This window comes from Alosa pseudoharengus, unplaced genomic scaffold (assembly GCF_046254945.1).
Source record: "Alosa pseudoharengus isolate Yale_2024_CS ecotype anadromous, Long Island Sound unplaced genomic scaffold, YU_APseudo_1.1 YU_APseudo_1.1_scf_4, whole genome shotgun sequence".
Lineage (NCBI taxonomy): Eukaryota > Metazoa > Chordata > Actinopteri > Clupeiformes > Clupeidae > Alosa > Alosa pseudoharengus.
In genome coordinates this window covers 30,480,421-30,492,877 of record NW_027468774.1, presented here as the reverse complement: position 1 = coordinate 30,492,877, position 12,457 = coordinate 30,480,421, and the positions used below count along the sequence as shown (strand labels likewise).

Here is a 12,457-nt window from a genome sequence, read left to right as displayed (position 1 = left end):
CTGCTCTGCGGTTTGCTGTGAATGCGCTGACAGATAGGCTATAAGATAAGGATATGAGGAGAACTTGTTCACTGTTGGTGGTTCAGTGGGAATTGGTAACCACATGGGTTTCCCATTTTTGATGGCAGATTTGGAAGAAAATCATCATATTATGTATATAATCAAGGTATCTTAGTACAAGTATATAGTAAAATATACTCAGGAAACACCATTTTTTTCAGCACCACGTGTCATGGCCCTGAAACTGAGTCCGATGATGGATCACAGCGGAAAATCCCAGTGGAAAATCCTGTTTACTGTCCTGGTATCAGACAGTCAAGGACATAAGAAGTGACTACATTTACAAAATCCTGATGTCAAGGTCTGCTGTTCTAGCACAACTGTCCCTGTCCCAAATTTCCCCTCCACATCAAATCCGAAACAAGTCAGAGATATTTGGAAAGACACATTTATATGTAAAACACAAGTCACAGATTGAAATAACGTGAAATTAAGAAATACATTAATTAAGCAACGGAAATGACATGGACACAAAACAAACAAAAATATTATAACTTGCCAGTCGAGACAAAAAAATTTCTGGGCAAGTTTGATTTTCTTTGACAGCGTTGATATCTGACCTGATGTCTGACTGCAAAGACAATGGAATAAAACTGAAAGTGTTGAGTCTGACTTTGCCAGTTCAACACAAACAACCCATTCCATCAACTTTGATCTTAGACAGTGTGACATCAAGTACCTAATCAGTCGATCTATAGTTATAAACTACGCCAGGTTTGATGAATATTCTTTAATGTGTTCGGGAAATATTGCAAAAATAGCATGTTTGAACAATATTTCATGTATGACCCATGACCTCTTGACCTTTGACCCTGTATAATTTATAGTGATTAATTGTGGCAGGGTTGCTGGAGATCCCTCATTGTGACTGGGAGATATTGCGCAAACACTGTGCAACAAACTTAACCACATACATACATGCACGTCAAGCTTAGACGGAGACTGGAAAACAGTCTACACTCATAACGGGTGGCATAATTGCTGTTCTGGCTAATTCAAGACCAAGCAGACAGAATCAAAACTTGACAAAAGCATGTGTGTGTGTCTGGGTGCGCTCTCATGTGTGTATGTGTCTCTGTGTGTGTTTAATCTAATTACATATGTCTACTGTACTTTGTAAGTATGATTTTTCAAAAGTCTAAATGTATGTCATGAATTCAGTGCTAAGTTACATCTTCATACGGAAGTTCCCTTAACCACTCTTTGTTTTAAAACAGAAATACAAATAGAACCAAATAGCTCTTAAAGGGCTGTGACGGTTCTGATAAGTCAGAATGAGTTGAGTGTGAGAGTAAGTTCCAAGAAGCCATCTGCTGATGGTCTCTCCATCCTTTGACCAGATGCCAACCCCCCCCCCCCCCCTTTGCCTGAGTAAACACTTACTGCGTGCTACTATTTAAATTTCACATTGATGTTTACAGTTGCTCACTGTAGCTCTCACAGTTCACCAGGTTCCGCTGTCCATAATCAATCCCAAGTCAGACTGTACTTCAAAGCCGAATGTTGACAAAAACACACACCAGAACACGTTTCAAATGTACACACAATACACCACAATGGCTCAACCAGTGACATGACAGAGCCACTTAGAACAAACAAATTCTTGCTATTTTAAGTATCTTGTTCTGCATACATGCCTTTGTATGGTGTCAGAATCTGAGTTGGCTGTCAGGTCACTGGAGTAAAATAAAATGCTACTGTACTCTTGGATCCGGGATGAATGTGTGCGTGGGGATTGGGGGGCGGTGGTGGGGGCACTAGAGCCCTGAGAGATGTTGTTGTTGTTGCTGTGCTGAAGAGTTTTTTTTGTGCCCCTGCCCATTTTTGCTAATTTTGTAAATATTTTCATTGTAGTGAAAAATGATGGCAGGCATATCCATGCACATTTTAAAACTGTTTATGGATGAGTTTATATAAACATATTATTTTTTTTATCTTTTCCCAACGTGCATTTAAAACAAGCCACTTATTGGTGGCTAAGATAGTCCCCCATTTGTTTTCATGTTTCTAAAACAAAATTGTTTTGAGGTCATGCACTAATCACGTCAAAATATTTGTACCCCAGTTAAAGTGTTATGTTTCAATTGATTTATTTATTTCATTATTCTTTTCATTATTGATAAATGTAAAACACAATACTGGTCATCCAAATGTGGTGTGCAACTTTGTACAAAAACAGGTTAATTTTCAAATATTAACAAATAAGTATGTTATGCATGTTAAAGGTCTACAAATGCCATTAAAACATACAAGTCTTCCTAAAGCTCCGTCCATCCTAACTTAGCAGAGTGAGTCTGGAAAATATCTGCTGTTCCACAACCCTCTCCACATTCATCTTCTATCTCCATGCTTTACAGATGCACTTGATTATGTCCCAGAGAGGGATGAGAGCCACTCCACTTTTGTAGTGTGTTGTGGTCTGTTGTGCTCTTGACAAGGGCAGTTTCCTCGAAATTCCCAAAGAATCCTGTTCCTTGGCTGGCAGCCAAGATTCCAGCAGTGGCCAAACCTTGAATAGCGTGTGTGATATAACTGTGGATTTTTCCCACCAGGCCTCTGTTATGGAGCATTTTATATAACACTATAAAAAGCTCTGTTTAAAAAAATCGATCTCAAGCACTACTTTCAAAGGTAGTTTTACAAAAGCAGGAAGGCTGCACAATGCATTTGGCTTCTCAGTAGGGTTGCCAAGTTCCTCAACCCCAAATGAGGGACACTAATTTTGTTTTAAAATATACATTTCTTAAGAAATACTACGGATTTGATGCTTAACTCATTTATAAATAGTGCACTGTTACTTTAAGCACATTGCCACTGTATTCATATATTTTGCCAGCTCCATTCAAATATGGCTAGTCCACAAACTCTAACATTGTTTGTGCCACATTTATAGCACAGTATTAACAATGATAAGCATACTAAAAGTTACAAACAACCTTCATTCTTTTGGAAATATAAGCATGTAATGACATGATGCTAGCTAGATATTTTCTGTTTACAATTGAATTATGAACCTGTTTGCCACCTAGCTATCTGAGTGGAATGTTTCATTTGGCATGTCATGTGTTTCATGTAAATTCTTAGTTTAAGGGAAACGAATTATTGAAGACTTCAAGACTCACCTATTCCATTACACAAAGGCAAAGACCACTCTTCATATTCTATCAGTCCAAATAACAGTGTGCAGCCTATGTCAAAGTGACCTCTCACATTTTATAAATGGTCAGTGCTGGAAACCGGATAACTCCGCAATCTCTAGCGTTATTTTTGTTGGCCTCATGGTTTCCTTTTAAACGTTTCTTATATTAAAAAGAAGAAATCAATTATCAACAATGACAAGCCAGCTATAACGTGCCACCATCTCTCTCCCTCTCGTTTCGCACTCAGACGCGTTCCCAATTAAAACGAGTATAGCATAACGTTCATGTTAGATCTACTGCATATGGAGACTGAAAGAGGACCCAAACAGTATTATCCTTATGTAAGATGCTTTTGGTGCATTCTGACATTGTAAAGAAGAGTGAAAAGCAGTTTGCAGTAAAGCTACTCTGGCTAAAGTGGTCCCCCCTCTGTCCCTTGATGCCTAGCTATGCGCACAGTTCGAGATGCGCGTGTAGCGGCGGCACTGGACACTTTGTTCCGGGTGAGGTCAGTAGCCTACTATCAGTGTTGGGAGTAATGCGTTACAAAAGTAATGTAATTACTGTAATGTATTGCTGTTTGCGGTAACGCGGTAATGTAAGGCATTACAAAAAAAAATTGGGTAATATTTACTCGGTACAAACTTCAGTAACGCGCGTTACAATTCATTTTAACCCAAAATTAAGCGCTTGTTTTGTTTTGATACATATTCGCAAACACCACCGCGAGAACAACAGACAAGAAAAAATCCGCGCAAAATAGTAGAACGTATCTCCTGATACTGGTTGAAGATGACTGTGGCTGCAGCAGACTCAAAGTCGGACTCTATTTGCGGGATGGACATAAGCCTACGCTCATTATTTTTAGCTTGTCAGAGACAAGGATATGAAGAACATAATAGTTAGTGCACTTTGTGTGCGAAACCAAAAGATCTCACTATGCCTCGCGAAATAGCACAAGTCATTTAATGAAACATCTAAAGTGGTGCCACGCTAATCTTTTTTATTTTTGATAAAACACAAACTATGTTCTTCTAGTGCATGACAGCTTTGAGCTGTGAACTTGAATTAAAGAGAATAAAGGGATAGAAATGCAGAAAAAGATTGTGTAGCCTGGCAGTGCCACCGCTCCCACCACGCGCATCACGCACTTTGCGTAGGCCTTAAAGTTACAGTATTTATATCACAATTTACCAGACTTTGACCTTTTGTCGGTTTTTAACAAAATTCTGACTATGATTGTTCCTTGTTTTGCATCATGAGCACTGCGCCTATTGCATTCTTACTGTATTAGCCTTAAGCCTAGCTCAGTCATTATGCTATACCACATCTCCCTCAATTGGAAGAGCAATGAGCTGCATTGAGCGTAATAAACTGCATTTAGAATGGCAAATCCATATTCCTAGATATTTTGGTGAAAGTAACTTAAAAGTAATGCAATAGTAGTGTAATGCCTTACAATTCAGAGACAGTAATATTATAATGTAACAAATTACTTTGAAATGACAGTAATAAATAATGCATAGTACATTACGATTTTGAAGTAACTACTATTGGCCAATGACATCTTGATGAGGCCGATGTGATTGAAATTCTGGACTGAAGCTGTCCCTGGCGGGACAAATCAAAATCACTCAAAATAGGGGATGTCTCGGACAATTTGGGATGATAGGCAACACTTCTCAGTACGCGTTCAGCTTAGTGTTGCTGGCATGGAAAACTAAAACCCCTTCTCTTTTACACGCAGGATGTAACAGCTGTTGTGTTTTACCTCATGCACTTTTTTAGGGGATGTAAAGGGGCAGGGGTGTCTAATTCCTCCTTCCCCAAACTGCACCCTGCTGTGACAGACCCATTGTTGAATGCTGGCAGACAAAATTTCCTGAAAAAACATGTTGAAAACATTAAAAAAAAAATTTTTTATTTCATACAGTTCAGTCAAATATTGTAAAATATTGTCTGAGGCCAAATATTGTCTGAGCCCATTTCCACTTAACAGGTGATGACAAAGAACTAAGTTTGAAAATGTCCCAGTAAATCTGATCATGGTCGACTGAACTCAAACTGGACATCAAACAATTTGGCAAAAAAACCCTGTCATGTTGATCAAGTTTATAGGCCGTAATTAAGTGTGGGTTATGCAAGGCTGCCTGTGTGCAGTTCAGGCCTCGTGATGAGATTCACAAGTAAATTGTACAGCAATTTTCAAGAAGACATTAGATTAAATACTAAATTAAGATTTAGCTAAGACACATGAAACAGTCAGTGTCAAAATAACTGTGTGTTGCTGTGGTCGGAGGCTGTGGGAAAGTTCTTACTGTTGATTTCTGTCCTTATGTCTACCCTATATATGGACAGCAGGGGACTGTCCTAACCACAAAGAAAAATAACCTGAGTTCTGCATGATTTCTAGTGTTATGCATGGACATACAATTCATGTGCACAACTGTAATTATAACTGTAATGACAAACCTGGAAAACCCTGCATATACAATGTTAAAAGTGCCTTGAATTCACCATTCTCCAACATACAAAATATAATACATATAAAACACTTGTTCCTTTCCTTATGCCTTTTCAGAGGATAATTATTCATAATTTACAAATAGATGGACCCTGAATCAGTTGTGTTCTGTCCACTCCACTGGACTTCATGGCATTGTTCTTATATGGTAATTGGAATAATGACAGGAGCAGGGTCACGGTCCTCATGGGCTAAATTGGCTGTGAGTGTCTGCTTTTAAGTGGCCCTTTCCCTCTCTCCAGAAAATGATCCCCTGCCTTCCAAAAGGACAAACATGTCATGTGGGTTTGCCCTGCTACCTGATGTGATACCTGTCCTCTCTGATCGGCACGTGCAGTGAGAGGACCTGTAGCTCGTGCGGTAGTGGGAAGTGGCGTACATGCGTGACATGGCATAGAGTCCAACTGAGCGTGCAGGCTATTTTTAGACCCTGTCCAAAGTGTGAGCGAAAAACAGAAAGCAGGTCATGCTCTCGGACGGTGATCGTTTTGTTACGGGAAAGTGCCCTTCTCTGCTGCCCTGGAAACAGTTGCCAGATGCACCACATCAGGCCCCACTCCTAAGCCCATCCACCACCCCAGCCCACCACCTCCCATGTGACTTCTGTTTACTCGCATCCACCTAGAGAGCAGCAGCCGGGTCAATCTTGTCAGATCTGTGCTGACTGTGTTTTTCCACAAAGCTAACACAGAGCCATTCCTTGTGGAGGAAACAAACGCCTGTGAAGTTTTCCGGGCGCCAAAGGGAAAACCTATAATGAGCCAGATGACCTGTATATGGATGAGAACAGGATGTACCTACTTCTAAAATATTAGATGCCATAGGCCATTTGGTTACCTGCTGGCGAGTTGTTCTGTTCTGTCTTGTCAATGGCAATCATTAGTCAAGTCAGTAGCAATCATTATGCCTGTAGGTCTAGGTTTTCACTTAGAGCCTATCATCACAGGTCTTTCTAGTCATGTAGAATCTATGTATCTTCATATGTTTTTATATAATTAATTCAATGATAAGATGGCACTACAGTACTTTTTTCAGTGAAATATAAAACGGGATCATATATTTATATTCTTATTGAGTTTTTGTATGGGATGCCATACTTTTATATGTTGCAAACACAACATCATAAAGTGTAACCTTGAGTGCTGATTTGCCTGGAGTTGTTTATGCAGCTTATATCCAGACAAAGAGAGATAAGAGCAAGGTGGCATCATGTCCCTGTTCCCTTCTCTGCTATCACTCCCTGTTCCACACACATGAGCATGACACTGCCACTCACCACCATCAGCCACAGTAATGTGTGCAATCACTTTTCCACTTGGATTTCCCCCCATGTGTCCACAGACTGGGCGCCAAGGGACAGATGACCGGATGTTAACAACACGTGTATAAAAGGAACAGAGTAGCATACCTGGTCAAGTAATAGGAGTGCAGAGACACCCATTGCCTCCTCTCTGTTCAGCTGATGCTGCAGGGAGTTATCAGACAGCTCCATTGTATCTGCAGTTCCCTTTAACCCCTGTAAAGCATCAACGGGAGCAATCTTCCTATCATGCACACTTTGAAGGAAGCAGACATGGACACCATCCACAGCTTCGGTGTGAGAAGCACACAGTACCTGCAGGAGAATTACGCCGACGCACAGGGATGGTTCCTTTTCGTGTCATCGGTTGCGGACTTGCGCACAGCCTTCCTTATCCTCTTCCCTCTCCTGTTCCACCTTCATCCTGCCACGGGAGTGAAGCTCGTGTGGGTGGCTGTCTTGGGGGACTGGCTCAATCTGGTCTGTAAGTGGTGAGTAAGTCGAGAAACTCTCTGTCTGTGTCCATACATTTTGCCTGTGTATCCACACTGTTTAAAACGTGAAACATGAAGCAACGGCTCCGTTTCTGTATGGAACACGTATGGGAGTTCCTAATTCCAACTGATCGACAGGTTTATTATATTTAACAACATCAGGACATCAGCTCTGGGAATTGCTGCTGAAGTCATAATAGGCTCCATTGTTTGGTTATGTTTCGAACCAACAATATAGTAAACAACAAACTGAAAAGGCTTAATGTAAATGGTTTTCACTTCATTATTGCCAGGCTGCTGTTTGGAGAACGTCCCTACTGGTGGGTGCAGGAGACATCCTTTTATGACAACTCCACTATACCACAAATCAAACAGTTCCCCATGACCTGTGAAACTGGCCCAGGTGAGTAAACAGGCTAGTTGACCATGCTTCATGGACACAAGCCAACAATCATACTGCAATATGCACAAGGAAATATGCCAGTTTACCAAGATTTATCTAATTTCTACATGCATGTCTGTTTAAACAATCTGGGTAATGGTGCAGGTGCAACAGGATCTGGGATTGTAATTTTCCTTTATAAGAATCATTTCATGAAATGGATAATTTAGCAGTTTGTGTACACACAAATCGATGTGTCTATACAATATGTATTTGTGTGCTTAATCCATATCTACCTATATGCACCACTGTCACCTCTGCCTGACTTAGTTCCTGTCTCTTCTCTGCCAGGCAGTCCCTCTGGTCATGCTATGGGGGCTGCAGGAGTCTACTATGCTCTGATCACCTCCATCCTCAACGCCTTCCTCCAGCACTGTGGCAGTCCAGCACAGAGCTGGTGAGTGCTGATTAGGGTCTTCTTCTTCTTCTTCTTCTTCTTATCGAATCAATAAATAGCCTTACATAGTACTGCCCTTTTATCTGTTTATACTGCCCATTTATCTGTCTGCTTTTACGTGCCTCATTTGGACATAGTGATTCTGTGTCATGCTCAAGAAGATAATTGGGGTGTGATTAGTCCTCTTGGATGTATGGTCAGTGTCTGTCTTTTATTTACTGAAAGAAAGACACATAAACAAACCCTTTTTGTATGATTTATGGTCAAATTGTTTGTGCACAAATTTTGTACCAGCAAGTGATGTTACAGTTTTTCTCAGTCACTTTGGTGCTTTTCTCAGATCAGAATGAAAATTCTCATAACTATTAGTTCAACCTCCACAACATTTAGTCATTTGTGCACATTATAGTAGCAATTTCTCTTTCCTCTGAACAAATTGCAAATGCTTTTGGACATGTATCAGTTGCTTTCATACAATTCTCTGCTGTTTTATAACATTATCATTTGCTTATGTCATGTCAGTCAAAATGAACTATACTTATGGATGCTGAATAGTCGTTCCCAATAAAACTAATAGTCTTCATTTCATTGCTTGAGTCATTTCATACAAAATTGGTGAACTAGTTATCAAATTCTGTCTCAATGCTGTAGAATTGCAAAGAGCATATACAGTACAGTTTTTCTTAGTCACTTTGGTGCTATTCTTACATCACTATTAACATTTGCACAGCAGTTAGTGCATTTCTCAAAACAATTAGTGCAAACTGCAAAACCTAGTGGATGACCTGCAAAAGCACGTCACTTGCTCAAAATGGATAGTCCATTCCTCAAAAGCACATATTCATGTAAATGAAACTGTCAGTGTCATCAAAATGAGAAGTCTTGACATCATTGTTTATGAACAAGATAGTCAAATGGCTTTGTCATGTTTTCATTATGACAGTTCTCTCAGTGTTTTCCAATGCAAAAAAAGGTCAGAACTCAGTGACACTACCTGAACATGCTCAAGACAGCACTATACAGTACTTGTACAGCCATTTGAAAACTACAAAGTTACACATTGCTGTAGTTAGGGGAGTAAGTGAGTACAAGACACTGAATACGTACATTTTTACTGTATGCTCTTTGCAATTCTACAGCATTGTGACAGAATTTTGATAACTAGTTCAACAATTTTGTATGTAATGACTCAAGCAATGAAATGAAGACTATTAGTTTTATAGGGAACGACTATTCAGTATCCATAAGTATAGTTCATTTTGACTGACATGACATATGCAAATGATAATGTTAAAAAACAGCAGAGAATTGTATGAAAGCAACTGATACATGTCCAAAAGTATTTGCAATTTGTTCAGAGGAAGGAGAATTTGCTACTATGATGTGCACAAATGACTAAATGTTGTGGAGGTTGAACTAATAGTTATGAGAATTTTCATTCTGATCTGCAAAAAGCACCAAGGCGACTGAGAAAAACTGTAAAAATATGAAACGTACGAATTCAGTGTCTTGTACTCACTCTCCTAACTACAGCAATGTGTAACTTTACTGTAGTTTTCAAATGGCTGTACAAGTGTATAGTGCTGTCTTGAGCATGTTCACCGAGTTCTGACCTTTTTTTGCATTGGAACTGAGAGAATAAACTGTCTTAATGAAAACATGACAAAGCCATTTGACTATCTTGTTCATAAACAATGGTGTCAAGACTTCTCATTTTGATGACATTGACAGTTTCATTGACATGAATACTTGCTTTTGAGGAATGGACTATCCATTTTGAGCAAGTGGCATGCTTTTGCAGGTTATCCACTAGGTTTTGCAGTTTGCACTAATTGTTTTGAGAAATGCACTAACTGCTGTGCAAATGTTAATAGTGATGTGAGAAAAGCACCAAAGCGACTGAGAAAAACTGTATTAATATTGATTTTTTAAAGAATGTGTTTAGGTGAAAGGGATTGTGTTTATATCATGCTAAATTACATGAAGTGAGGTAAAGTTTAGAATGCCTTGTTTAAAAGGTTTAAAACGTGTAGTTTCCCCTCTGTTAGGTGCACAAAAATACTTGTATGGACGGTCTTCTGGGTCATGCAGATCTGTGTATGTCTGTCCAGAGTGTTCATTGGCGCCCACTTCCCCCATCAGGTCGCCATTGGAGTTGTTGTCGGTAAGAGAACATTGACTCTCTGTGGAACCCTGTTTATAAACTGCCAGCTTTCAGAGGGGCCTCCCGGTTGTTTAGCGTAAAATACCATCTTGGGTATGAAAGGGTCAAAAGTATTACTTGCTACATTTCAAACAGGCATACCACACATAGCCTGCAAACAGGAATGTAAGGAAGACATAAATTATCTGCATTTGTTAAGACTTTTGTGAAGTGTGTGTTTCTTTTTTTTATCTTTTAGTTGAAATACAGTAAGTAAACAACATTCCATGATGTATTTTGCCATGTATTTTAACTAGCTGTGTGAGGGAAGAGTGCAGACAGAGCACACCAATGTTACTGATGACAGAGTAGTTTGTGTCTTGGCCTCTTGAGGCTGTAACTATGTATGCGTGCAAGTATGAGATAGGAGGAGAGGGAAAGATAAAAAGACAGATTGATAGGGGAAAGTAAAGTATCACTGAGTAAAACTGGATTAAATCCAAGAGGAGGACAATCCAAGTGGAGAAAAAATAGAGTTATTGAGACACTGCATGGTGTTTTCTTTCTTTTCAACATTAATACAATCTGACAGAACTGACAATCCAGACAAAATAACTTTACCAAGCTACTTTTTGATTACCTTTGTTAATTAATTTAATTGGGGTTGCATACCACATGCACACTCTTTTGGGATGGCATTTGCTTTTCGTGCCCAGATGTTTAAACTGCATCTGACAGCCCCCTGAGGACACATGATCTCACAATGATGAGAGTGACCTCTGTATGTCTCCCCCCAGGTATTGCTGTGGCTGAGGGCTTGAACCGAGCCCACTGGATCCTTTGTGTCAGCTTCAGGGGCTATGCCCGTCTCACTCTCTTCCTGCTGGCCTTCGCACTGGGCCTCTATGTCCTGCTCAACGCTGTTGCCGTTGACCTGCTCTGGAGTCTCGCCAAGGCCCAGCGGTGGTGCGCTAAAGCAGCCTGGGTGCGTCTCGAGACCACGCCATTTGCTAGCCTCCTCCGTAACACCGGCGTCCTCTTTGGGCTGGGCACGGCCCTGCACCTGCCCGTGTGGGACAAGGCCGTTGGGTGGAAGAGTGTCAAGTGTGGACCAACGAGTGGCGTCCCCTTCAGACTGACCTGTGCAAGTGCAGCCATCTTGCTCTTGAATGTGTTAGATGCTATTGGGCCTCCAGTTCACAGCTATCCACTCTTCTACCTGCTCTCCTTCTGCAAGAGTGCCACTGTGCCCCTGACGACTGTTAGCATTGTACCCTATTGTGTTGCCAGGGCAATGAAAGCTGTTGCCTGGAAAGGACATGACTCAGCCTCTATGAAATGGCACTGCACCTAAGAGACAGAGCCCACCAAACAGGATTGGAAAAGTGTGAGAAATTAAAGCACAACAGAGGAAGAGAAGCTGAGGGCTGGATTGTGACTGGCAGTGCACAATGTTTTACTGTTTTTGAAGCAAATCAGAAAAGTACAATGAATCTGCCATACCAATAAGATGTCAGTGGATGCACTTAATTTCAAACAGTTCATGCCTTTATACACACAATACATTCATACAATACAGTGCCTTCAAATACAATACATTCAGACAAAACATTATCTAACTACCTCATTTCGTGCAGAAATGCATGGATCAGAGAATATGTCGACATACAAACAGGACCACAACAATGTTTTCTATGAAAATACTGTACATAAAACTTGGTAGTGGAGGAGAGCCCCAATCTGCTTGCTTCACAACAAAAACTATTTTGTCAGTGTATCTTCAAAATACATCAAATTCACTTGTATACATTTGATTTCCCAGATCTGTACCGAGTGTGTCCTCCCTCTTTGTATTTCATTGTCTGTATGAAAACTGGATTTAATATTGTCTAAATTAATTGTTCTGGTTCTGACATGAAGGAAATTAAATAAAGATGTCAGTCATCCAGATGCATCA

General features: G+C 40.2%; 1 protein-coding gene across 1 annotated transcript; it reads left to right on the top strand.

Moving 5' to 3' along the window:
- The first annotated feature begins 7,143 nt into the window (after positions 1 to 7,143).
- LOC143102319 (glucose-6-phosphatase catalytic subunit 1-like) lies at positions 7,144 to 12,446 on the top strand. The gene is made up of 5 exons (XM_076265829.1): positions 7,144 to 7,515; positions 7,812 to 7,921; positions 8,252 to 8,357; positions 10,406 to 10,521; positions 11,298 to 12,446. Exons 1-5 carry the CDS (start codon positions 7,274 to 7,276, stop codon positions 11,852 to 11,854), a joined length of 1,131 nt encoding a protein of 376 aa, XP_076121944.1. The 5' UTR covers positions 7,144 to 7,273; the 3' UTR covers positions 11,855 to 12,446.
- The last annotated feature ends 11 nt before the right edge of the window (positions 12,447 to 12,457 follow it).